Source organism: Mesoplodon bidens (genome assembly GCF_964165515.1).
Source record: "Mesoplodon bidens genome assembly, chromosome: 18".
Classification (NCBI taxonomy): Eukaryota; Metazoa; Chordata; class Mammalia; order Artiodactyla; family Ziphiidae; genus Mesoplodon; species Mesoplodon bidens.
In genome coordinates, this window is record NC_138175.1 from 13,530,906 (window position 1) to 13,558,771 (window position 27,866).

General features: G+C 44.9%; 2 protein-coding genes across 2 annotated transcripts in view; both read left to right on the forward strand.

The window, feature by feature from the left end:
* Nucleotides 1-1,703, forward strand: part of FA2H (fatty acid 2-hydroxylase) — a 55,184-nt gene extending 53,481 nt beyond the window's left edge. Inside the window, exon 7 of the mRNA XM_081217250.1 lies at nucleotides 266-1,703. Within this exon, the coding sequence (XP_081073376.1) occupies nucleotides 266-345 (80 nt within the window). The 3' untranslated portion in view covers nucleotides 346-1,703. The remainder of the gene's footprint in view (nucleotides 1-265) is intronic.
* Nucleotides 788-27,825, forward strand: MLKL (mixed lineage kinase domain like pseudokinase; the record flags this gene model as incomplete). Its single annotated transcript, XM_081215996.1, is given in 15 exon segments — nucleotides 788-984; nucleotides 11,021-11,253; nucleotides 16,387-16,461; nucleotides 17,317-17,426; nucleotides 17,430-17,512; nucleotides 18,453-18,550; nucleotides 20,001-20,084; nucleotides 20,087-20,135; nucleotides 22,009-22,093; nucleotides 24,153-24,194; nucleotides 24,198-24,304; nucleotides 24,646-24,649; nucleotides 24,651-24,696; nucleotides 24,954-25,094; nucleotides 27,572-27,825. Coding segments are annotated over 15 exon segments (1,383 nt in total). The 3' UTR covers nucleotides 27,601-27,825.
* Between the last annotated feature and the right edge of the window lie 41 nt (nucleotides 27,826-27,866).

The following is a 27,866-nucleotide window of genomic DNA, read 5'->3' on the forward strand; positions in this document are numbered from 1 at the left end:
AGAGGAGGAGGCAGGCAGCAGCCAGGCTCTCCCAGGAAGCCAGGGCAGATAAGAAATTTGGGGTTATTCCAACAGTATCCTTGGGAGTCTAGAAGCACTGGTACCCTGCTCTTGACTTCTGCCAGAATGGCCCTGAGAGTTGGGAAGGCCATCGGGGACCGATGTTGAAATCTTCCCCACGTGCTAGCCCCAGCTAGGCTCCCTTCCGAGCAAGTTGACTCCTTCAAGAATGCCTCGTCTTCTCCCCATTTGTCTCCCTCTCTAGGATTTGGCATCAGCACTAAAGTTTGGGATCACTTTTTCCACACCCTTATTCTGGAAGAACCCCACCCGAAGATACAGTGACAACTCCCAGCCCTGTTGTCCTGCCCTGAGCCCCGCTGTGGTCCCTACCCCAGTCTACCCCCATCCAGACCCTGCAAAGAAGGTTTGCTTGACCAGGCAGTGCAGGCTTTGTCCGGCCCTTGGGCTTGGTGGAGGGTGTTGGGGAAACCCTGAAGGCCGAAGCTAACCCTAAGACTGCCCTCCTGACCCAGCACAGGAGGGTCACGTCCACTTGGTGGCCCAGTGGCCCTCAGGGACTAGCTCTTTCCTGGAGCATCCCAGCCTCTTCACTCACACCCCCGCCCAGTGCCTTAGCCCACAGGACTGCTTCAGGACCTGGTGAGTGGGGACTTTCCTAAGGGGAGTGAAGGCAACTGACCCCTGGGACCAGCTGGTGTGCCACCTGTGTCTTAGCACCCTGAAGCTGCCAGTGTTAACAATGAAGAATGGGGTCTGTAGGGCCATGACCCTCGTCTTCCCCACCTTCTGTTCCCGGGGAGTGTGTGGTGGCTCTGGCTGTTCTCCTGAGGACTGGAGGACGCAGAGGTGGATGAAGCACTCTCCGAAGAGGAGAAAGCAGGAAGCCTCCTACAGGCCATCCCCAATCCTGGGGCGGCACCTTTGTCCCCTGCCAATGACAAATGCCAGCTGCATCACCAGGTGCCTCGGGCTGTGACACATCCATCACCCACACGCCTGGCCCTCACCTGTCTGTGCAGGTGGGCCGAGAATAGCTGTTGCGGGTCTCAAGGCTGGAGGGAGCCCACGCCCCTTTCTTTAGGAAGCACCAGCTGCTCTAGCCATCTCTCCGCCTCCAGAATCACAAAGCTTTTCCCCAAGGAAGGCTAAAGAGACCTCTCCATGGATGGGACCCCTATCCTGTCCCCAGCCATTCTCGACCTCCACCTGGCATAAGTGGGCCCCTGCCCGCCTCACTCAGGACCCTTCCAGCCAGTGCCTCCTTAAGCCAAGAAGAAGCCTTGATGCGGTGCCTTATCTCCCAGCCCCTCCCACCCCAGCGGATGAGGTTCCCACCCTTTCTTCCTCATAACCAAAACCCTCGCTGCTCATAAGAGGGTCTTATTTATAAACTATATAAATACTCTTAGTCGGGCCCCAGACCAAGTAGCTGCCCCAGACCTTTCTAATCCTACATGTCGAGCTTATGTAAAAACGTTTTTGTCTTATTTTTGTTCCCTTCTTACCCACAAACCATTACTACTTGAAACTTTTTAAAAACTCTATGTGTGTAAAGGCTAAAGGGAAGCAGTTTGACCGATCCTGTGATTTGTACTGTTTACTGCGGGGTTATTTAAAGATTTTGGAATAAATATACAAACTACTGTTGTGAAATAAAGGTGTAAATAAATTGTATATTTTGAAAAATAAACACATTGGAAAAGAAACCAAAAAAGATGAGGTGTTACTTGCTGATGGCGACTCACCAGACTTTGTCGAGGCTGGGGAGGCGCAGAAGGGTTTGGGGGTGTGGCTGGTTGAGCAGGAAGGAGTATTTATTCGATCGCTGACCAGGTTGTGTAGACTTGCTAGGGTATAGTGATGATAAAAATCAGACCAACCCCTATCCTTTTATTCGATTTTATTACTGTTTGGGGTTTTTTTTGGCCACTGCCTCGGGGCTTGCGGGATCTTAGTTCCCCGACCAGGGATCAAACCCACGCCATTCACAGTGAAATCGCGAGGCCCTAACCACTGGACCACCAGGGAATTCCCTCGTTACTGTTTTTCAATTCTCTGCAGACAGCATCTCCCCCTCACTGCTTATACCTGGAGGTGGGCATAAGGGGGCGTCACTCCCACCAACTGCCTTGGTACACAACAGAGGAGGTGTTTCTTTTGGAATTTATCAGACCACAGCTAAGACTCTAGTTGACTTTTCTAAGGCTCCAGCAACAAATGCCCAACGTAGGAACTAGAACTTCAGGCCAGCTCAGTCTGGGTGAAACAGTTTCCCAGGATATCTTCCCAGCCACCACATCAGAACCACCTATGGAACCTATCAAACCACAGATCCAAGTCCTCAACACTCAGAGTCTCATTCAGTAGGTGCGGCAGAGGTGGGCTCTGCATTCGCCTGCACAAGGATGCGGAGGCAAAAATGAAAGCGGAGGCAAGCTGATGTTGGCGAGACTGTGGCCACGTGGAGGGGCCCCCGCTCCCGCTGCCTCTCCCTGCTCGAGAGAGCAGCTCCCAGCCTAAAGGTTAGGGCGACCTGTCTGAGCCAACCCTCCCTCAAGCTCCTGGAATCAGGCCATCAAAGCAGCAGAAATCCAACCTCCATTCCCTAGATGCTGTTGGGAATCCAACCATGGAGCATCACTCCCCAGGGGAAGGAAGAAACAAAAAGCAGGAGTAAAGGAAGAGATCAACTAGTTGTAAATATGCGAGTCTACCGGAGACAGGTCTAAGATGAGCAAGTTTGAGCAAAAAATTAATTGGAAAAAAAATTCTTTAAAAAGATTAAAACAGAGCTAGTAAGAAGTGCCAAAACCTATGTGAGTTTGTAGCATGGTAATGAGAAGATTTAGGGGAAAACAAAAAAAAACAAGCCAATCTATTAATGAAAAGGTCCACTCAGTGAATATTGGACAGACTCCCCCAGAGCTTCCTGCTGTGCTGGCTAGAACTTTCCAGGGGGTTAGGAATTTCCACAAGGCCTTGGAAGGGAGAGAATGAGCCCCATCCTACAGAAGAGAATAATATAGAAAGTGCCCTTAACCTCAAACCAGTTGGCACTCACAGTGCAGTCCCTGCTGGAGTCAGAGAATTTTATCTTTAAGTGCAAGAGACCCAAGGAGGAGTCAAAGATTAGTTGCTAAAGCCAGCAAGGGACATTATCAAGATGCCAGCACATCTAGCATGATGGAAAAGCCTGACACTTGGAGCATGTGATTATTTCTGTAGTGGGAGAAGACAGAAAAATCATCAAGAAAGTTTAATGTTTACGTGGGCGAAGGGCCATTTAAATTCTGATCAGTGTAAAGTAAATATGCAGGTTGATTGACTCTCAATGACCCTAGCAACTTACCTGATTCTCTAGCAACACCCCAGCTGCCCTGGCAGTGGACGGGGCCATAGCCGTTATCTTTATTTCTGGCATCGCTCTACCTCCAGACACGCTGTCTTTGGGCGTTTCCCCGCTGACCTGAAGAACCACCCTCTTAGCTTGACTCCGTTCCACTCCTGCATTGGCTCTAGCCTCCCATCTCTGTCTTTGAACTTTGTACTGTTTCTAATTGTGCTCAGCGCAAAGCCTAACTTGTAACAGGCCCCAATAAATGTTAGTCTTTGTCTCTGTCATATCTCTGGCAGGTTACATTGTTTGGGCTTTGGTTTTCCACCGGTCCCCTGGCCTCTGCTGCCCTCTGGTGACAGCATGCGGCTCTGCCCTCTTATGACTGGAAATCAGATGTCTGTTGATTGTAAAATTCCATCCCTTTTCCACCTTACCTGTTCTCTTAACTTACTGTTTTGTGTCATCTACTGTTTTTGAGAGGAAGCTGGAACTATACATATGAACTTTCCAGTTCTAACTTTCTATAAAGATATGATTGCAAAAAAAGATGGAGATTTCTTTACAATGAGGTAATAACTGCACAATGAATAACTGTTATCTATTAAGGATGCTACAGGGTGAATGTGAAATTCGGAAAATGCCAAGAGTCTCAACTGCACTCCATCCCAGACACCTTATTAGCTTATAGTGGGGGAGGGGGAAGAAGGAGTGATAAGAAAAAGAAGAAAAACTATCATTTTGGCAAAAGCGTGAAGGTAGGGGGCTGTCTTCATTTAGGTTCCCTAAAAAGCAAACCTTAAAACAAGAACATGGATGCATGTAGTTTATTTGGGAGGCAATTGCAGAAATAAAGAGTGAGAAATTGGGAAAGATTAGACAGTGGGGGAGCCAAATAAGAATGAGCAGGTGAGGTTCTCCTACAGATTCCACAGGGGCATCTTGAGAAGCAGACAGAATACCTGCCAGAATTGTCCACCTAAAGGACAAGAGGCTGGAACATTTACCCACAGCTTCCTCTCCTATTGGTTGAGCATTGGTGTCAACACCCTTCTCACTGATCTGCTGTCCCAGGATGCAACGCAACCAGATTCCTTGGCTTTGACAAAGGTCCTGGAACAAAAGCAGAAAGACAGATGTGTGCAATTGAAGTGGGATGCAGTCAGTACAAGCTGAGTGTGAGCTTGCTAGGAACTATCCACCAGAACTGTGGCTGAGTTCCCACAGAACCTTCCACCACAACTGAGGTTAAGACCAGAGGTGGACTGAGGGGATATGACAAGGATCCCAGACATGTTTGCTACAGACCCCAAAAGGCTAGATCTGCAGTGGAAGAGCGAACCAGAAGTAAAACCACCTTCCCAGGGCACTGCAGGTAAAATTACCTTCATGGAGAGGAGAAAAAGCTCTTTTGAGAATATAGAACCACAAACATAGCCCTCATGGTGGTCTGAAGCCTGGATTCACATAAACTGTGTGGTTTGAAACACCTCAAGTCAAAATTTTAGTGTAAAATATTCCTGACAGGTGGAGCCACAAGGCTCTCAGGAGAAGCACTTACAAATGTTGGTGGAAAAATATGTAGCTTCAATCCAGGCCTCAAAAAATTCCCACAGATAAAATTCCAAGGACTATAAGCTCACAATAAAAACAAAACAAAACACACAGGCAAAGAAGGCACCGTGAGTAAATGCTGATAGAAACAACATGCAACAAATACACCAACAAAGACGTGAGACACAGGAATTATGAGGTGGGCTAGAAACTTGCCATTTACTCTCCGGGTTCACTCTCCCCTTCTTTCCCATCCCTCTCAGTACCCTGTGAGGCTGATCTGTGTGAACTGCATCAGTGTGTTCTTCTGCATATTGACTGCCAGTTCTGCACATACAGGCATTGGCAAGAGACTGGCGGTCCAGGTGTTTATACCTGGAACTCTTTAATTTACTTCAGCAATGGTTTGTAGTTTTCAGTGTACAAGTCTTTTCACCTACTTGGTTATATTTATTCCCAAATATTTTATTCTTTTGGCTGCTATTGTCATTGGAATTGTTTTCATAATTTCCTTTTTTGTATTTTTCATTGCTGGTGTATAGACACACAACTGATTTTTGTGTTAATCTCATATCCTGCAACTCTGCTGAATTCCTTCATTAGCTCTAGTAAAATTTTTATTGGATACTTGGTTTTCTACATACAAGATTATGTCATCAGTGAACAGAGACATTTTTACTTCTCCTTATCCAATTTGAATGCCTTAAGTTTTTTTTTCTTGACTAATTGTTCTGTCTAGAACTTCCAGTACAATGTTGAACAGCACTGAGGAACCTGAGCGTCCTTCTCTTATTCCTGATCTTAGGGAGAAAGCATTCAGTCTTTCACCATTAGATATGATGTTAGCTGTGGGTTTTTCATAAATGTCCTTTTTTTTTTTTTTGCGGTACGTGGGCCTCTCACTGTTGTGGCCTCTCCCATTGCTGAGCACAGGCTCCGGACGTGCAGGCTCAGTGGCCATGGCTCACGGGCCCAGCCGCTCCGCGGCACGCGGGATCCCCCCGGACCGGGGCACGAACCCGTGTCCCCTGCATCGGCAGGCGGACTCTCAACCACTACGCCACCAGGGAAGCCCCATAAATGTCCTTTATCAAGGGGAAATTCCCTTCTATTCCTGGTTTGCTGAGTGTTTTCATCATGAAATGGTGTTGAATTTTGTCAAAATTTGTTCCTGCATCAATTGAGATGATCCTGTGGGGGGTTTTCCTTTGTTTTATTAATATGGTGTATTATATTGATTTCATATGTTGAACCACACTTTCATTCCTAGAATAAATCTCATTTGGTCATATAAAGGCTTACAATCCACTACTGTGTTTTAGGATTCAGTTTTCTAGTATTTTGTTGTGGATTTTTTCATCTATATTCATCAATGGTATTGGTTTGTAGTTTTCTTTCTTGTGGTATCAGGGTAATGCTGGCCTCATAAAATGGGTTAGGAAGTGTTCTCTCCATTTATCTTTTTGAAACAGTTTGAGAAGGATTAGTGTTAATTCATTTTCAAGTGTTTTATAGAATTCACCAGTGAAATCATCTGGCCCGACCTTTTATTTTGGGGGGAGGGTTTTGATTACTGATTCAGTCTCTTTACTTGTTATAAGTCTGTTCAAATTTTTCTATTTCTTCTTGAATCACTTAGGTTATTTGTGTGCATCTCATCTAGGTTATCTACTTGGTTGGTGTACAATTGTTCATATATTCTCTTACAGTCCTTTTATTTCTTTTTTTATTGTTATGGAAAGAACACTTAACATGAGATCTACACTGTTGACAGTTTTTAAAGTGTACAATATATTATTGTTGACTGTAGGTGCAATGTTGTACAGCAGTTCTCTGGAGCTTATTCATCTTTCTTGACTGAAACTTGATGCTCAATGACTGGTAACTCCCCATTTCCCCCTCCCCCAGCCTCTGGGAACCACCATTCCTCTTTTTGATTCTATGAATTTGACTGTTTTAGATACCTCTTATAAGCTGAGTCATGCTGTATTTGTCTTTCTGTGATCAGCTTATTTCATTTAGTATAATATCCTCAAGGTTCATCCATGTTGTTACATATTGCAGAATTTCCTTCTTTTTTAAGGCTGAATTCTATTCCATTGTAGGTATATACCACATTTACTTTATCCATTCATCTGTTAATGGACATTTAGGTTGTTTTCACTTCTTGGCTATTGTGAATAGTATTGCAATGAACATAGATGTGCTATTTCTTTGAAATCCTGATTTCAACTATTGTGGTTAAATACCCAAAAGTGGGATTGCTGGATCATATGGTGGTTCTACTTTTAACTTTTGAGAAACCTCCATACTGATTTCCATAATGACTGCACCATTTTCCCTCCAACAGTGTGCAAGGGTTTCAGTTTCTCTACATCCTCACCAACACTTGTTGTCTTCTTCTTTTTTATAATAGCCATCTTGACAGGTGTGAGATGATATTTCATTGTGGTTTTGATTTGCATTTCCCTAATGATTAGTTTTTGAGGCCACAAGCCACAACTACTGAATCCCATGCACCTAGAGCCCATGCTCTGCAAAAAGAGAAGCCACCGCAACGAGAAGCCAGTGCACCACAATGAAGAGTAGCCCCCACTCACCACAACTAGAGAAAGCCCACATGCAGCAATGAAGACCCAATGCAGCCAAAAATAAATAAATAAATAAATTAAAAAAAGAATGATTTGGCTATTTATGATCTTTTGTGTTTCCATATTAATTTAATTTAATTTAATGCAGCATGAGGAATCTTAGTTCCCCAACCAGGGATTGAACCTGCACCCCTTGCAGTGGAAGCATGGAGTCTTAACCACTGGACCACCAGGGAAGTCCCTCCATATTAATTTTAGAATTGTTTTTCTATTTCTCTATAAAATGACATTGGGAGTTTCATAGGAATTGCATTGAATCTGTAGACTGCATTGGGTAGATGCTCATTTTAACAATATTAAGTCTTCCAATCCATGAACACTGGTCTTTCCATTTATTTGTATATTGTTTAATTTCCTTCATCAGTGTTTTGTAGTTTTCAGTGTATAAGTCTTTTACCTCCCTAGTTGATTTATTATTCCTAAGTATTTTATTCTTTTTGGTGCTATTGAAAATGGCATTGTTTTCCTAATTTCCTTTTCAGATAATTTGTTGTTGGTGTATAGAAACACAACTGATTTTTTACATTGATTTTGTATCCTGCAACTTCACTGAATTCATTTATTCTAACAGTTTTGTGGGCTTTTTAAATGGCATCTTTAGAGTTTTCTATAGTTTCTATAGTTTTCCATGTAATCTGCAAACAGGTACAACTTTACTTCTTTCTTTCCTATTTTGATGTCTTTTCTTTCTTTTTCTTGCCTAATTGCTCTGGCTAGGACTTCTATTATTATATTGAATAGAGCTGGTGAGAGTTGACATCCTTGCCTTGTTCCTGATCTTGGAGGAAAAGCATTCAGTTTTTCACCATTGAGAATGACGTTAGCTGTGAGCTTGTAATATATGGCCTTAGTGATGTTGAGATAATTTCCTCCTATTCCTAATTTGTTGAGAGTCTTTAATCATTAAAGAGTGTTGAATTTTGTGAAATACTTTTTCTGCACCTATTGAGATGATCATATGTTTTTATCCTTTATTCTGTTACTGTGGTGTATCACATTAATTGATTTTCATATGTTGAACCATTCTTGCATCCTAGGAATAAATCCTACTTGGTCATGGTGTATGATCCTTTTAATGTGTTGCTGGATTTGGTTTGCTAGTATTTTTTAAGGATTGTTGTATCTATATTCAGCAGGGGTGTTGGCCTGTACTTTTCTTATATCTTTGTCTGGCTTTGGTATCAGGGTAATGCTGAGCTTATAAAATGAGCTTCGAAGTGTTCTCTCCTCTTCAATTTTTTGCAAGAGTTTAACAAGGATTGGTACTAATTCATTTTTAAATGTTTTGTACAATTCACTAGTGAAGCCATCTGGCCCTGGGCTTTTCTTTGTTGGGAGGTTTTTGATTACTGATTCAGTCTCCATTACTAATTATAGGTCTGTTCAGACTTTCTATTTCTTCATGATTTAATCCTGGTAGGCTGTATGTTTCTAGGAATTTATCTGTTTCTTCTAGGTTACCCAGTTTGTTGGTATATAATTGTTCATCACAATCTCTCTCTCTCTCTCTCTCTCTTTTTTTTTTTTTACTCATGCTGCAGGGCTTTGTGGGATATTAGTTCCCCAACCAGGGATCAAACCCAGGCCCCTGGCACTGAAGGCCTGGAATCCCAGTCCCTGGACCTCCAGGGAATTACAGTGTCTTTTGATCCTTTTTATTTCTGTGACATCAGTTGTAATGTCTTTTATTTGTCATTCTTTTTATTTGAATTTTCTCTCTTTTTTTCTTAGTGTAGCTAAGGGTTTGTAGAGTTTACCTTTAAAAAAATAAACTTTCACTGATTTTTCCTATTATTTTTCTGTTTTTTATTTCATTTATTTCTGCTCTAATATTTATTTCTTTCCTTCTGTTAACCTTGGGCTTAGTTTGTTCTTCTTTTTCTGGTTCCTTGAAGTGTAAAGTTTGGTTGTTTATTTGAGATCTTTCTTTCTTTCTTTTTTTTTTTTTTTGAGGTACGCGGGCCTCTCACTGTTGTGGCCTCTCCCGTTGCGGAGCACAGGCTCCGGATGCGCAGGCTCAGCAGCCATGGCTCACGGGCCCAGCCACTCTGTGGCATGTGGGATCTTCCCGGACCAGGGCACGAACCTGTGTCCCCTGCATCGGCAGGCAGACTCTCAACCACTGCGCCACCAGGGAAGCCCTTTCTTCTTTTTTATGTAGGTATTTATTGCTGTGAACGTCCCTCTCAGTACTGCTTTTGTTGCATCCCCTAAGTTTTGGTATGTTGTGTTTCATTTGTTTCAAGGTACTTTCTAATTTTCTTTTGATTTCTTTTTTGACAGGATAGTTGCTCAAGAGTTGTTTAATTTCCACATATTTATGAATTTTCCAGTTTTCCTTCTGCTATTGATTTCTAGTTTCATTCCACTGTGGTCAGAAAAAATACTTGGTATGATTTCAATCTTCTTCAATTTGTTAAGACTTCTTGTGACCTAACTTCTGATCTATCCAGAGCAGAAGCTGCCTCTTGCTCCAGAGCTTCTTGCTCCAGACCTCCGCATGGAATCTGGCTGAAGCTAGTCTGCACTGAGACCGCATCCTTGCTTAGAACCCTGCCCTATCCGACCCTCTATCCTGAGAGCCTTCCTTCAATAAATCACAATGTACCTGATTCTCTTTTTTAGACTCTGCTACTAGGGAACCTGACCTAAGAAGAAAACTGATGATGCAGTAGGTGGAGAAAATAGCAGGAGAATATAAATGAATAAACACCCCAGACATCCTCTACCCAGGTCTTCCCGATCCAAAAAGTCTTCTCATACAATCCAATTCTGTCCTTTTAGAGGAAACAGCCTGATGAGTTAATGAATGTCATTCCTCAGACTTTCTAGCTGGGGACACAGCTAACTGTAATAAGACATGACTCGTACCAAAACAGAAAGCTCTGCAATGACCTTAGAGGAGGAAGTTGATTTCCAAACCCTCCCCCCAACCCCAGCTTAAGTGTGTCTCTTCCTTAACTCCCTTCCCCCAACCCCAATATTTTCAAGCACCGAGAAGCAGACACAAGCACCTTCTCTCTAGCTCTGTTTTTTGCTCATCTAATCTTTCCCATACTGTGTCCTGGCTATAATTGTTTCCTGGGACCTTATTCTTTTATGAATCTCCGGCCCCAAGCAGAGGGCCTGGCCCCAGGAGTACTCTGTAAATAATTACTGAGAAATTTGGGGAAGGTGGGGGAGTGTGGAAAGGGCAAGGGGAGAATACCAGGAGGAAGGAAGGATCCTTCGCTCTGAACCAGATGGAAAGAGGTTCTAGGGAACCAATGCACCCTGAGCCTGGGGTTTGGCTACAAGAGCCCTGTGAAAGCTCCGAGAAGGTGGGTCAGACTTCCCTGTCCGACACCCAGTCCTTTAGCTGGCTCAGGGCAAAAACAGCCACCGATAAAGCTGATTTGGGGACACGTGGAGGGGCCGGGCTCAGGGGCCGTGAGCCGAACGTCGCTTGACTTCGAAGGGACACATCCGGCCTGTGGCAGCCGGCGTCGGGTGAGTCCCGCTCCGCCAGCGGAGCGCAGGGCGCGCGGCACGGGCACCGAGGGCAGGAGGCGCGGGGACTCGGCACTTTCCCCAGGGTCTCGCGTTCGCAGACTTCTCGCCCGGGAGGAAGGCAGTCGTCCGAGAAGAGAAGCCGAGGTGTCTGCCTGGAACTGTGCAAGGACCGACTGGACGCCCTCAGGAGGGACAAGGGTGAGTCTGGCAGTCGTCCCGGGGCGCGCGCGGTCCCCGGAGGCGGCGGGGCTGAAGGGCGCAGCCAGATTCCTGGGCAGTGAGGGGAGAACCGCGGTGGGAGGTGGGGGTGACCCACGGTCCCATTTCCTGGAACTCAGGACCGAGTTGGTTTTCTTTCCTCGGCTCTGAGGGTGGAGCCGCCCGCTCGTGTCTCCGACTGCTTCCAGCTAAAGAAGGCGCGGCAAAGGGGTGGGCTCCGGGTGGAGGTCGTTGTGGAAGGGCCTCGGGAACCCGGCTCAGAAGGATTGGCCAAGCAGCCCCAGACAGACAAATCCAGACAGTGGGACATTGCCAAGGGAGATGATTCCAGATCTTGATGATTAATGCCCTCTTCCTTTTCTGGGGGCCCATTTTAGACACAAGGAGAGTAACCTTATCAAAATGTCTCATCAGGAAAGGTTGCTTGATGGCATTTTTCGGAGGGGAGGAGGAAATGGCATTAGAGTTCTCAATGGATTTATATTGTTACTACCGTTTTAAGATTTTTCACTTTTAAAATTAGTGACCTTTACCCCTCCTTGTTTTTCTGCAAGTAACATATCCTTATCAAGGTTGTGAGCAGTTTTACATATTACAAATAGCACCTCAATGCACATCCTTAGTATCCAACTATCTGTACACATATGAGCTTTTCCACAGCACAAGTTCCTAGAAATTCACATTGTTGAGTCAAAGTATATATGTATTTATATTCCCTTTCATCCTTTTGGTATCTTTATCCTATACTTAATAAGCCCTAAACAATTTTAGTCATTATAATTTTAATATCTTATAGGTAAGTCCCTTTTTATTACAAAAATCCTTGTTATCCCTACTCATTTCCTCTTTCAAATGAACTTGAGGATCATTTAGTTTCAGTACCAAAACGTGTCATTGCGAGTTTTATTGGAGCTGCATTAAATTGGATTTACCTTTGGAAAGGATTGCCAGGTTTGTCATTTTTAATCTTCCCAGCCAGAAAAATAACAGTTCTTTCCATTCCGTTTTTTTGGTTTTTGTTGTGGCCACGCCTGGAGGCATGCGAGATCTTAGTCCCCCAACCAGGGATGGAACCCGAGCTCCCTGCAGTGGAAGCACGGAGTCTTAACCACTTCTCTTCCAGGGAAGTCCCTCTCCATTTCTTGAAGCTTTGTTTTCTGTGGTTTTCCTCATACCACGTTATCACTTTTCCTGCGAAATGTATTGTTTTAAATTGTTGCTTTGATGAGTGGGATATTTTTTCCGATTATCTTTTGATTGGTTGTTTCTGAGATATGGCTTTTTTGATGAGGCTGGCAATAAGATAACTGAAGCTTGGAGCTATGAAGCTGAAATCCTCAAGGTTCCTTGGGCAACATTTTCACATCTGCCTTTGTCTCCCGTGGACCAGAGAAAGGTATATAGTTTATTGCCCTCAAGAATCCCAAGAAATGGCCTTGAAGCTATCTGCTTAGCAACTGCGAATAGCTGGGCAGCCTGAGACCCATTGAGTCTTTTTAGGCATGCCCTAATACCTGTTACTTCTCTTGTTAGATTAGTATAACTCTAAGGCAACAACAAAAATGTATCAATTAGTTGCTTATTTGGTTTGGCTTCTGCTAGTTTCTTACTCATGCTTTTAAACCGGATTTGGGCTCCAGACCAATTACCTTCTTGGAATAGAACTGTTGAGATTAACTTTGTTTAAAAGTACTTGAGATCCCTGGTGGCGCAGTGGTTGGGGGTCCGCCTGCCGATGCAGGGGACACGGGTTCGTGCCCCGGTCCGGGAGGATCCCACATGCCGCGGAGCGGCTGGGCCCGTGAGCCATGGCCGCTGGGCCTGTGCGTCTGGAGCCTGTGCTCCGCAACGGGAGAGGCCGCAGCGGTGAGAGGCCTGCGTACCGCAAAAAAAAAAAAAAAAAAAAAAAAAAAAAGTACTTGAGGGCTTCCCTGGTGGCTCAGTGGTTGAGAGTCTGCCTACTGATGCAGGGGACATGGGTTCGTGCCCCCGTCCAGGAAGATGCCACATGCTGTGGAGTGCCTGGGCCCGTGAGCCATGGCCACTGAGCCTGCGCGTCCGGAGCCTGTGCTCCACAGCGGGAAAGGCCACAACAGTGAGAGGCCCGCGTACCACAAAAAAAAAAAAAAAATTTTTTAGATTCTTTTCTGAGTCATTAGAAGTCAGTGAAAGTAGATCCTTAAATGTGGGCCTGTCATGATTTGATTTGTATGAAAAGAAAATCACCCAGGCTGCTATATGGCAAATGGATATGTATTAGTCAATTACTGCTGCACTAATGCTGCATAACAAACCATACCAGAACTCAGAGGCTTAAAACAATAATCATTAATTCTCTTGCTCACAGATCTATGGATCTGCTGGGGTTCTCCTGATCTCATGTAGGCTTGGCTGTGCTGGCCTTTAGGCACCAGGTCCAATTTGGGTCTGTGCCACGTGTCTCATTCTGGAGCCAAGGCTGAAGCAGCAATGAGTACCTGGAGAATGTTCTTTCCGAGGTAGAATGGCAAGAAGGGAAGCTCAACAGTGCCAGCACATTTCAAGACTCTATTTGTATCACATCCGTTAGCATCCAAAGCAAGTCATACGGGCAAGCCCAACATGAAGGGACAGGGAGGGTGGGGTGCCCACTATGAGGCTGTGGCCAGAGTGTGGATGTATAATACTACTACGTGGGAGTGACGAATTGGGAACAATAATTCAGAAAACCCCAGGAGGCAAGAGTGGAAGTATGGGGACTTCCCTGCTGGCACAGTGGTTAAGAATCTGCCTGCCAATGCAGGGGACACGGGTTCGAGCCCTGGTCTGGGAAGATCCCACATGCCACGGAGCAACGAAGCCCGTGCACCACAACTACTGAGCCTGCACTCTAGAGCCCACAAGCTACAACTACTGAGCCCGTGCGCCACACTACTGAAGCCCGCACGCCTAGGGCCTGTGCTCCACAACAAGAGATGCCACGACAATGAGAAGCCCACGCACTGCAACGAAGAGTAGCCCCTGCTCGCCACACCTAGAGAAAGCCTGCGTGCAGCAACGAAAACCCAGTGCAGCCAAAAATAAATAAAGTAATTAATTTTTTTTAAGTTAAAAAAAAAAGAGTGGAAGTATGAGCCCAGTTAGGAGACCACTTTAGAGGCTAGGTAAGAGATGACAGTGGCTTGAATTAGAGTGGCTCGAATTGGACTCGGCAGAGGGCAATGCTCTAAAGGGATTAGACACGGGCAGGGTTGGACTGGGGGATGACAGTAGAGCCGGGGACCACCAGAAGAGGGAAGAGAGGGAAGGATGGACCCGTGACCTCTTTACACTTTTGCAGATCCTGGTGATATGAATTCCAAATCCTTCCCTCTTATTAGGATTGTGGGTGGAGGGAGAGGAATTAAGGGGACAGTGAAAGACATTTGGATGAGCCTTCCAGGTAATGGAACTCAGAGGGATAACTGTTCTGCCACCTTGATGTGGAGGTTGGTCCCCACAGGGACCCCAGTCAGGTCAGCAGGAGACACTCAAACAGGACAAACCAGATATGGAATATGTGGGCAAAATGGGTTCTTTTCTGGATGAGGAAAAGTGAGGCATTTTTAATCCCCCAACCAAGTACCTGCTGCCAAGGAAAAAGAGAGTCAGGAATTGGGCTGGAGTGAGGTTGGGGGCGGTGCAGAGGCTGAGCCAGCCAAAGGGCAGGCCTTCTAGTCTTCAGAGTTTTCATTGGTCCACTTTCTAGTGGAAGTGGCCCGTTGGTGTCATCAACTTGGAGGAAAGGATTTACTTCCTGCAATTTTGTAAAAACATTTTTATTGGGTAATACATTCATGTAGTACAAAATTCAAAAGGTACAAAAAGGACCCAGTATGAGACATAAATCTGCCACTCTCATCCTTGACAGCAAGGTTCCATTCCAAGACACAGGCTCTCTTACCAGTTTCTTGAATAGCCTTCTGGAGATTTAAGTTTATATTTTGTTGTTTGTTGTTATTGTTGTTGTTGTTGTTATTGTATAATCAGTTGCATGCTAAACACACTGTTCTCCTTCTTGCTTTTCTCATTAAATAACCTTGAATATTCTTCTGTATATATGCCCATAGAGTTGTCTCATATTCCTTGGTAAACATGGACCAGATATATTTAAGCATCTCCCTGTTGATGGGCATTTAAGTTGTGTCCAGTTTTTCACTATTGTAAATAGTCCTGTTGTGAGCATCTTTGTATATATTTCAGGATATCTTTAGGGAAAATTCCTAGAAGTAGAGTTACTGGGTCTAATTACTGGGTCAAAGAGTATGGACATTTTAAATTTTGATACAGGTTGGCAGATTACCCTCCACACAGGTTGTAGAAATATCACTCCTACTAACCATGTCTGAGATTGTCTGTTGCGATTTTCCTGGTTTGAGCACTGAAGGTCCCATATCCTCAGAACTCCTCAGTCCTGAGAAAACTAGGATGGTTGGCCACCCTATGTAGTGTATGATCAATTTTTTAACATATTTCTGAATATATAAATCAGGATAGGTTAGATTATACTATGGTTCAAAAAAAAAACAAACAACTCAGTGTCTTAAAGAAAGAAATGTCTATTTCTCATTCAGGGAAAGTCCAGGAGACTCTCCAAGGTAGCTGTTCTCCTTCCAGGATGTTTCAATATTATGGCACTTTGATGTTGACACAGACTTTCCTGAAATCTCTTTCACTTAATTTCTTGGCCAAAGCAAGGCACACAGCCATGCCTCGGGGCACTTCCTGTGTGCTTAGAAGTGGAGAGGTGAATATTCGTGAGCAGTAATCATTCCTACTGCAATGAATATGATAGATGAAAAAGGGTATCTCGGTGTGCTGCTTTTTTTTTTTTTTTTCTTTGCGGTACGCGGGCCTCTCACTGCTGTGGCCTCTCCCGTTGCAGAGCACAGGCTCCGGACGCGCAGGCTCAGCGGCCATGGCTCACAGGCCTAGCCGCTCTGCGGCATGTGGGATCTTCCCGGACCGGGGCACTAACCCGTGTCCTCTGCATCGGCAGGCGGACTCTCAACCACTGCGCCACCAGGGAAGCCCTCCCGGGTGCTTTTAATGAGCATTTCTATTTTTGAGTATCTGCTGCTCTTTTTCTTGCAGAAAATGAAACCATAGGAACTTTATTGAGGCAATTGGAAAACAACACAAAGAAAACCATCGAAACCTTGAGGAGCTGTGAGTTATCACGTGCCCTGCTGCTTCTGACTGCCCCAAACTGGAAGTCATTAGTTTACTAGGAACTCCAGCCCACCCCGCCCCGACCCTTGTCCATTTTCTGGGCTGGATGGCTGGAAGCAGCCCACAGGTTTGGGGATGTGCTCATGGCTGGCCCAGGCTTCTGTCCCTGGAGTAGCCTTTGAAGGGAACTTCTTGACCAGCCAGATATCTTCTAGCACCTGTCCGAGTGCTGACAACTTCCTTTAGGTAGCTTCAAAGCTTCAAGTCATTTGCTGAATTTCCAAGAAGAAATTCAAATCAAATTTAAAATGCTCATCCATTCTACACATCTGTGAGTCTCTGCTTTATGCTGGAGCCAGTACATAGAGAAAACTAAGATGCAGAGAAAGACCCTGCCTTCCGGGAGCTCCCAGCCATGGCCTAGAGGAAGGGAGAGAAAAGAGAGACGTGAGCACAGAACAGCAGGGGGGTTACTGAGCTTGAACTACGTATATACGTATTAGAACTGAAATCACTCGACAAGATGCCAAATGCTCAGGTGCCAAGCTGTGTGGCAGTGGGAGTAGATAAGAGAGATGGGTTGAGATGGGGGTGTAGGCTGGAGACAGGGAGGATCTGAAGAGGAGGGAAAGGAAGTACATGAGACATTTCTATTAACCGTCCAGATGTGTCTGTACCAGTCACCCAGAAGCACTGGGACCTTGCTTCTGGGATGAGTCAATCAGAAGCTCCAGGCAGGGCCAGCTTTGGTTCACGGTGTAGGGCTTCCCATTCACATGTTGCTAAGATGCTGCTTCCCTTATGACACACACCCTCCTCAGCTTATTGACTCTTTATTACCTTCTCTCCTAGGGATGATGTCAGTCCCACAGAAACGCAAGAAGGGTCTCTCAGAAGATCAAGTCAAGGAGATTAAGAAGGAGAAGCTTCCAGAAGCCAATTGGATGCTGCTAAAGGAAAATTAATTCAGCACACTTTATGAAGGAAAATACCGCAAATCTCCAGTGGCCATAAAAGTATTCAACAAACCCCAGGCCAGAGACATTGGGTAAGTTGTTGTGCAGAGTTCTCTCTGTAACTCCCCAGGTTACTTCCTCTCTATAACTCCACAAGGAGAGAGGCATATTGTCTTCATATTTAGATATAGGGGAACCCAGACCCCAAAGAGTTAAATGACTTGTTCTCCGGTATTAAGGAGCAGCGTCTAGACTTAAAGACATGTCTTCCAACATCAATTCTGGAAACTTCTCTTATTTATTCATGTATTTAGATATTTTTAAAGATGTATTCCTGGGAATTCCCTGGCAGTCCAGTGGTTAGGACTTGGTGCTTTCACTGCCGTGGGCCCAGGTTCAATCCCTGGTCAAGGAACTAATAAGATCCCGAAAGCTGCAAGGTGCGGCCGGGAAGAAAAAAAAAGATGTATTTCCTTTTATTCCTGTTTCTTAGTTTCCCATCCCTTCCACAGACAATAAAGTGTTTTGTTTGTATGTGTTCTGGCAAAATGTATGTTGTCATTATATGTGTGTGCATTTAAAATTTTCACAAATGGTAGTGTTTTATGTCTGCTGCCTACTTTTCTTACCATTCTCACTCAGCATCATGTACTGTACTTGTAGTCCTTTCTGACTGTTGTCCATGGTGGAGATCCACATTTTGCCTTTTTTTCCAGGGATGGAAAACAACCTGTTTCTAACTTTCCCGCGTCAAAAATAATGCTGCCTTAAGTATCCCCTTATGGACCTGTATGGGAATTTCTTTGGGCTATATTGCCAGGAGAGGAATTGATTGATCATAGGGTATGCATATATTAAATTGACTAAGAATTACCAGATGACTCTTCAGAACAGGTTGTATACACCTATACTCACCCCGGGAGATGCTGACGATCCCTCACACCCCACATATACACAGATGGTCACTACACTGAGTGTTCTCTGAAGGACCTGCCAATCCTGAAATACTAATTTCCCTTTCTATTCTCATAGAATAGTGAGGCATACTTTCAATAATGATATCAGAACCATGAAGAAATTTGATTCCCCCAACATCCTGCGTATGTTTGGGATTTGCACTGATGAAACAGGTAAGGCTGCTTCTAGGACTCGGTATGCTTTTGGTGGTCTGTCATATGTCTTCTGTGTTTTACTGCATTGCATTTTTTTTTAATTCCCATATTTTATTTATTTATTTATTTATTTATTATTTTTTATTTATTTTTGCGGTATGCGGGCCTCTCACTGCTGTGGCCCCTCCCGTTGCAGAGCACAGGCTCCGGAGGCGCAGGCTCAGCAGCCATGGCTCACGGGCCCAGCCGCTCCGCGGCATGTGGGATCTTCCCGGACTGGGGCACGAATCCACATCCCCTGCATCGGCAGACAGACTCTCAACCACTGCGCCACCAGGGAAGCCCCATGCATTGCATTTTTAAAGAACAGCTCAAAGGGTGGCATCTACAGTGCTTTTTTATCAACGTTAATTTTTTCACATCCCAAGATTCAGGTTCCCATCTTCTTTCAGGAGAAGGCTTGAAGTTGGCTTCAGCCCCAGGGCTGGTTTGCACTAATGCGACGGTATCTCCTCCTGCTGGTTCACTGGGAACCAAGGAAATGCTTGTTCAGATGCTGACCTGGGTGATGGGTGTGTTTTGTTGCAATAAAATGTTATAAAGCTGGCTGACCCAAACAAGGAATCTAACGTTGATCATTAGTGTAGAGTGAATCTAAAAGCTAAATTAACCTACCCCTTTACCAAGAACCTCACTCCTCAGGTTCATTTTTTTTTTTTTTTTTTAAGTTTATTTATTCATTTTTTTAATTAGTTTCTGCTTTATAACAAAGTGAATCAGTCATACATATACATCTGTTCCCACATCCCTTCCCTCATGCATCTCCCTCCCTCCCACCCTCCCAGGTTCATTTTTACTTTAATTTTTTTAATGTGGCTGCATTTTCCCTCACAGCATGGCCTCTCCTGCTGGTTCTGTTTTGCTGCTCTTGCTACAGAGAGGACAGAGCAACTCCCATCTTATCCTCTCTGGAAGTTTCTCCACAGCTTCAGGCGACCTGACTTTGGAACATAGAATCCCAGTCTAAAGGAAAACCTCCAGTGATGTTAATCCTCCTGGGTGACGGCCAAGGTGACTGACTCACTCTGTGTGTGTCAGTTCTTGCATCTCAGGCCCGTGCCCTTGACTTCCTGTCTGAGCTCCCCTCACCAGCCCCTGCAGTCTGTGCCTCATTTCTTCCTCAGCTCCCCGTGAGCACTGTATGCCCTCCTGGGATGGTTGAGTCTGGGAGACATTACTCAAATAACTAAGGGAAATGTAGAATTCCGACATGCCAGACGCCACAAAGAATACCCACAAAGACTCTGTGGGTATTGGACCCATTCAAGGAGTCAAACTGCGTGAGATGGAGATGGAGAAACATAGCAGAGGCGAGTCTGTCTCTGTAGAGAGATGGTGGAGTAGGCCGCAGAGAGTAGGCCCTCTGAGTGGGGCTGGGTCTTCATAGTGTTTGGCTCCTTTCCATCAGTGACCCCACCTCAGTTATCCATCGTCATGGAGTACTGTGAGCTCAGGACCCTGAGGGAACTGCTAGATCAGGAAAAGGACCTCACCCTTCCAAGTGCATCATCCTGGTCCTGGGGGCAAACAGAGGCTTATACAGGTACCAGATGGGGGAGAGGGCACCAAGAAGAACGGAATGAGTCTGTCTTCTTTACTGATAGTCCCAGAGATAAGGAGAGAAGAGGCCAGAAGCCCCAGGTAGCCTTCCCTTCCATAAGTTGTTTTACTGCTTAACTCTGATCGTAACACCTGAGACAGAAGGGGGAAATGTGGCTTAATCCAGTGAGCACCAGCTCCCAGAACTGAGGGTTGAATTTAACGTCCAGGCTGCTGTTGTGGAACTGGACAGGCCTTAGTCTTAAGGTTACCAGATTTAACAAATAAAAATACAAGATGGCCAGTTAAATTTGAATTTCAGATAAGCAATGAACAATTTTTTAGTATAAGTATATCCCAGATATTACATGAGACATACTTTTACTAAAATTTCAGATATACAGAATTTCATATAAACCATAATACTTTTTTTAAAAAAAGTATTGATTTTTCCAAAATTAGAAATGAGCTGGGTGTCTTGTATTTTATCTGGAAGCTCACACATAGTCTATGGTTCCTTTAGCCCAAGGGCCCCCAAAGGTTAGTCACTCACAGACCGCTTACATGGTTATTACCGTATTCACAATAATGCCAGTATTGTTTACTTAATATTTTCCTTTTAATCAGCTCACTTTTTAAAAACCTAAATAAGTTTTTTTTTTAAAAAAAGGACACTTTCTATTACTACCATAAATTGAAGACGAGAATCACTTATCACAAATAGGTGACCACAAATAAAACCAAAACAATGTTATTAAATTCTGGCTGCATGATGCCTCCTGCCCAAAGGTCTGCAATTCAGACTGGCATTCTCTTTGTGCAGGGGAGATGTCAGCAGATTTAGGGAGGTATTAAAGACATCCAACACCAAACTGAGACTTTCTTCTTGGCGTAATCGGAAAGACTGGAATTAAAAGAAGAATAATTTTCTCACTATGTCATTTTGCATACCACTTATCCATACTTTTAAAAATACTGCCTTAGCTCTTTCTTGGAAATCATAAAGTTTATTCCTTCTCGACTCCCTACACTAGTGGGTTTTATGAGAAGTAATTTTGGACTGTAGGAGACACTGTTAGTGCCTATCCAGGTGGCCTGTGATCCTTTTTACCTTCTGTGCACACTCATCCCCCACTCAGCATACTTTGCTGCTAATAGCTCATGGCTGCCATCTGCAGAGGAATATCCATGGGCGCTGGTGCCCCTTGGCCCTGAGAGCTGAAAGTGCCCGGGAGCTTTATAGCCACCTGTCCCTGTCCCTGTTCCTCTCCCCCCACCCCACCCAGTCCACAGTCATTGAACAACAGGTGTGAGTACAAAAGTCCAGGTCCTTTGTTTCGTGCAGAACAAACCCTGAGGGGGTAATTATCCTCTAGAGGTCCCGTGGGGTCAGGCTGAGCCTGGAACTTCACCTGAAGTCACACCCTTGCTTGATTTCTTCTCCTTCTCTGTCCTGCTTCCTCTACTCTCTCACCTGGTTTCTCCTGGGAATACCTTCTTAATCAATCACTTGTACCCAAATCCATGGCTCATGATCTGCTTCTGGGAGAACCCAACCTAAGGCCAACTCTGTGATAACACCCCAAACTGGGAGGCAGGGGCTCCATTAATCCAAAACACTTACCACTTACTAAGTTGGCAGGAACCCCAGCTTCACATTCTGTTTCAACCAGAAGGGTCCTAGGTATGGTCCAACCATCCAGCCATGCCTCTGATCCCTTTGCTTTGCTCCGTGCTTCCCAGGCAGAGCACCACAGAGGCGTACAGCTCACAATTGTCAAATCTCTCCTCTGCATCCTGGTTTTCCCACCTACCCACCCGTGGATAGCAAAGTCTGTGCAAAGGTCACTAATGTTCCCTGCCTTTGGTCGTGTCAGGCTGCACCATTCGGAAACACCTGCAGAAGTCCACAGAAACATCAGCAGCACGAGCTTCCTGGTAACTAAAGACTGCAATGTGAAGGTGAGTGTGGCCTTCTAGGGGCCCTTTGAGTTCGACCTGTGTGACTGTTTGGTGCTGGGAGAGGGACGCACGTTTCCCAGAGGCCTGTGCCTGCTCGTTTCTCTGCCTTCACCTTAGAACTGAGTTCAACTCTTCCCCTGCCTGGACAGCTTCCCGTGTACCCACCACAGGACAGACTCAGTCCTGCCTGCTCTTCTGATGCCCGTCGTCCACCAGTTCTCAGGCCCTCAGCAGGGATGGGCTAAGAGCCATTTCCCCTTAGATGCCTGGACACCACTTCTGTGTCCCTGCAACACCCATGAGGGGATCTTCTTAAGCCCAGGTAGGCATTCAGACTCACAGGCCAGCCATAGCCCACACTTGGCACCTGGAGGCAATTAGAAGGGTATCACGCAACACAGCTTGCCAGCAGGGCAGCATCAAATCCTTCTCTCCAGCCGGAGACACCACACCTGTCCCCACAATCCTCCAGGAGATATTCTCCTCACCCTCATCCCAGGTGCGACAGAAAGAGGCTCCCCTCGGGCGGGTGCGGGGCCATCCAGGCTTAGAAGCCTCACGACTCACAGGGGTCAATATTCTTTCTTTTTTTTAGATTTATTTATTTATTTTCTTTACTTTTTGGGGTGCGTCGGGTCTTAGTTGCGGCACATGGGATCTTCGTTGAGGCGTGCAGGATCTTTCACTGTGGCACGCAGGCTCTTCCTTGTGGCACATAGGCTTCTCTCTAGTTGCGGTGTGTGGGCTCTCTAGTTGTGGCACATGGGCTCTCTAGTTGAGGTGCAAAGGCTCAGTAGTTGTGGTGTGCCAGCTTAGTTACCCCAGGGCATGTGGGATCTTAGTTCCCCGACCAGGGATTGAACCCGTGTCCCCTGCATTGGAAGGCGGATTCTTTACCACTGGACCACCAGGGAAGTCCCCCTATAGCTCTTTATAGTCCCCATCCCCCCGACCTCTTGTCCATAAACAACTTACTAATCACCCATCATTTTTAAATCAGCAGCAATATTACTTAGGAGCATAGGTAACAGTCAGCTTTTGTCAGTTTCCCAGGGGAATAGAGCTAAAAGGTCCACTGAAATTCAGGTTCTTCTATGGAAGAGAAAAGGGTTCTGTTAACTCGAGGTCCACAGTTCCCAAATGCTAAAAGAATATTTTCTCTGTCATCCACGGATACCTTTCTCTGAATAACAGAAGACGGGTCTTTTCTGCCTTTCAGATGTCTTTCCCCGTAGCTGGTGTAATATAAGTGTTCACAAAGCACGGTCCTTCTCACACCTGACTGTAACATGTGCTGTTCAGCCTTTCACCCCTGGTGGCTAGCGTGGAGCCAGATGTCAGAGGATGTCAGTGCTCACTGAACATGTGAATGAAGGGGGAAGGAGCCACCTAAGTGTCTAATCCTTTTCCTAACCTTGCCCCTAGTTTTGGATCCCTGGCTGCATTTAGGGCTGGCAGCCCTCTGCACATGGATGGTGCTGCTGACAGATGTGCATGGACCAAGGAGAATGCACACTACCATGACTTGAGCTGTGGCTTCTTTAAGAGCATGGCATTGACCGTGCAGGGTCAGTGGGGTAACAGCCTGCCTATAGGTTCAGATACAACAGAGAGGATACCCCTGTGTTGGTTTCTTGTGTGTTTTTCTTGTCTGCTTCTGAGAGAAAATGAGCCATCAGTGACTCCAGGCACCCCTGTCCACCCTCACTCAGTGGAGCTGAGTCGTCAACTGAGAAAGCCCTGTATCTGATATAGTAACACTAGAACAACAACATACCAAGTCTTACAGGTGCTTTATAGCCATCACCTCAAGTAACCCTCATGCCCCATTTTATAGAGAAGAAACCTCTTTGTGTTTCTCTTGGTTGTTACACCATAATAAATTGAACCCAGGATGCCAGCCAGGAGAGTAGCCACAGAGCCAGAAGACACCACTGGAAATACATCCCAAAGGAAAAAGACCATCTCCTGAGAATCATGTGTAGCACCAACCCCTTCCCTCTATCCCCCAGCCGAGATGGTGCTGTTTCTTTCTGTCCCTGAGTCATTCTCTATCTAGCTTGCAGGATTTGAGTTGAGCAAAACACAGACTTCCGTCAGCTGATCAACTAAAGGAAAAGAAGCAGAGAGAGTCAATTCTGCCACATACATCTCACCTCAGAGACTGGAAAATGTGTATAATAAATATGACATAAAAGCTGAAATATACAGGTATGTTTATGTTCTCATGCAAGTTCTAACTCAGATGAACGGGACAAGAAAGTCCAAGTCAAATGCCAGTAGGGAGGAGCACCTTAACTCTGTTGAATGGAATTGGGTGGTAATCAGAAAATTCACTGTGAGGACTTCCCTGGTGGTCCAGTGGTTAGGACTCTGTGCTTTCACTGCCGTGGCCCAGGTTCAATCCCTGATTGGGGAACTGAGATTCCACAAGCTGCTCAGCAGGGCCAAAAAGAAAAAAAGAAAATCCACTGTGTTTTCTGGAAATGGCTAGAGGGGCATGGGAAAAGGGAAACTTGTTATGGTTGTTCAGTTTCTTGGTTCTCTTTTAGCTTTAGGAATCGTCCTCTGGGAAATTGCCACTGGGAAAAGCCCATTTGAAGGTAACCAGTGTGAAAGTTGACTCAGATGGTGCTGGGATTAGGTCGCCTTCCAAGAGACTAGAGATTCCCATCAGTGCTGTCCTGGGCGCTTTGTTCTTCAATGTGGGCATCGCCTGCGCTTGTCATTGGGGTCATTGGAAGCTCCTGTTTCTTCAGTTCTCAAAGTCCCTAGTTCCGTTGCCAGCCATCAGCATCCAGAGAGATGTGTGTGTGCCAGAGAAATTTTTAAGCCTCCCATCCTATCATTTCCATGCTAGGCTGTGATTGCAAGAAGATCTACCAGCTGGTGGCTGTGGACCGGCACCAGGAGCCAGTGGATAAAGATTGCCCTTCACAGTTGCAGGAGATCATTGATGATTGCTGTGCATATGAGCCCTCCAGGAGGCCCTGTGTTAAAGGTAGGGCTTTTTCTGGTCTAAAGAGCAGGGACCACATGTGTTACTTAACATTTGTGAAAGATTTCCCTTATGTATCACAACCAGGGGTTGTTTTGCCCTTCGGGGGACATTTGACAATGTCTAAAGACATTTTCGGCTGTCACAACTCAGGGGAGGTGGGGTGGGGTGGACATGCCACTGGCATCTAGTGGATAGAAGCTTCTCAACATCCTACAAGGCACAGGACAGCCCCCTACAACAAAGATTATCCGGCCCAGATATCAATAGCACAGGAGTTCAGAAACCCAGCCCTAAGGGCATTGTTTAGTCTAAAGTGGGTTGCGAAGGTAGGTCACTCCACCCTATATTCTTTCTCTCCCTTCCTTCTCTTTTATCAACATCCTGGGGGTAATTTCCTCTACTCAGACTTTTTGTTTGTTTGCGGTATGCGGGCCTCTCACTGTTGTGGCCTCTCCCGTTGTGGAGCACAGGCTCCGGACGCGCAGGCTCAAGCGGCCATGGCTCACAGGCCTAGCCGCTACGTGGCATGTGGGATCTGCTGGACCGGGGCACGAACCCGTGTCCCCTGCATCGGCAGGCGGACTCTCAACCACTGCGCCACCAGGGAAGCCCTCTACTCAGACTTTTATTTCACCAGGTTATCAGCTGCTCCTCCGTTTCTTTACACCGTCTCCCTCCCTGGGAATGTCTCCCTCTCCCACTCTAGATCCAAATTTCTCAGACTTTCCACAAAGCTCCAGACACAAGAGAACATGATTCACAGGCAGTATCCCCGGATTGGGCAAGCGTTTCCACTGAAGTTGCTACAGAGTTCAGATACAAAATAATGTTTTTCTTATCTTTATTGTGATATGTATCACAGTACAGCAGTGTATAAAATATATATGTGCAATTTTTTTTAAGTCAGAGGAAAAGAACATCACATATCCACCCGTGGTTAAAGACTAGAACATTGCCACAAATTCAGAAACCACCTACGAGTCCATTGCTTTCACATTCCTCTCCTGGAGTAGGACAGTGGCTACTCCAATATTTGTTGACCGAATGAACTAGAAAATGAATGAATGAAGGTACTGCTAATGGTAGAGGGAAATTCATGGCTTTCCCCAGAGCCTGGGGATGGGGCTTATCACAAGTGTAAACTTTCTTTGGCATATTTTAACCTTGACAGTTCTTTCAAATTTTTCATTTAAATTATACATTCAGGTCCATAAAAGTAGTTACTATCATGTAGTTTAGGGGAACACATTAGTTTTGTCTTTTGGTGGAGGAAAAAAAAAAGACATCCATCTCAACAACTCTTCTATGAAGTGGCACTTAGTGCATTTTTTTTTTCAGTCTTTTTACAAATGAGCCAACGGGGGGTTGGTGTTTAAGTAATCACCCATAAAGTTGTAAATGGGAATTTCACCCCTAAAATGAAATACAGCCAATAACTTTCTCCTCTAACTATATAGAACTTTTGGAAGTTGGAGACAAGACTATAACCTTCTTGCTTGTGTGTTTATTCTTTCTCTTATAATTAGTAAACATGGCCACTAGGTGGATCATGAATGAATATACTCTCAGAACCTTTTAGAAACATTCTGTATATTTTTCACTAAGCAGCCCTCTGTGTTGTCCAAATTTTTTTTGCCATGTGATATTACCTATTTTTTTAATTTTCAAAGAATCACTCAGTGTTTGATGATGTGCCTATGTATTCATTGACAAGGAAAGCAATTCAAGATATATTTTGAGATTAAAACACAATTCCATCTATACCTAAATATACACATTTAGATAGATGACGATTTTAAACAAAGTAACTAATGACTTCTCTGGAGATAATTTTTCTTTTTTTGCTTCTATGTATTGTCTAAATTTTATGCATTGGACATGCAGTTACTTATATAACAGTGAGAATCACTCAAAATGTTTTTCATTCTATGCCGTAATGTATGTATTTGTTTACAAAATAACATTCCTTTTCCTCATATTAACCTTGCTATAGCTCAGTAGAAGCTTTATTTTTTATTTTTTTATTTTTTATTATTTTTTTCCTCTTCCTGCCCCTAATAAGGAAAAGGAAAAAATAAAACTACAAATGTTAATGTTCACTTTAGTGACAGGTTTGGAGGAGGAAAATATTGAAAAGCCCATTATTTGGATAATCCAAGGCTTTCAGCTGTTTACACTCTCCTCTGCTACTAGTTCCACTCAGAATTGGAAGCTGCGTAAATGCAGTTCGGCAGTGTGCAGTGTGTGCCTGAGGTTTAGGTTTTTAGGTCTTCCTCCTAAAGGTGAGATTTCGTCTTTCAGAGAAATGCTTGAAAAATGTTTGCTGTCAAGTGATGTGACGGTAGTTTAGTAGCAGGCAATTTGTTGCAATGGTTTGGGATGGAAGAGACCGTGTAGGTAAGTTCTTTTGCATGAGCTCTTCAACACACTGGAGGATATACAATATATGAACAGGATTGTCCCACCCCTCTTTACAGGCTCCGGGATACTGCGGGCAACATTTTGAAATTATTGGATTAGCTACCAGCCTTTGGATAAAGACATCTCCTTCACCAAAGACTTAGGGAGAAATAGCGTGAGGCACAGTTTTAATAGTTTCATCGTTTCAAAATGGACCAAGAAATCTTTCTCTTGTGACTTTCTCCCGCCACAAAGTTCAAATGAAGAGCGGTAAAACCCTTCTTCCGCTTTTCTCTTTGGGCGAGAGTTGACGGACGTAGGTTTCTACTAATTGTACGAGGCCTCCTCGAGCGTGGTCCCGCCTAGTCCGTT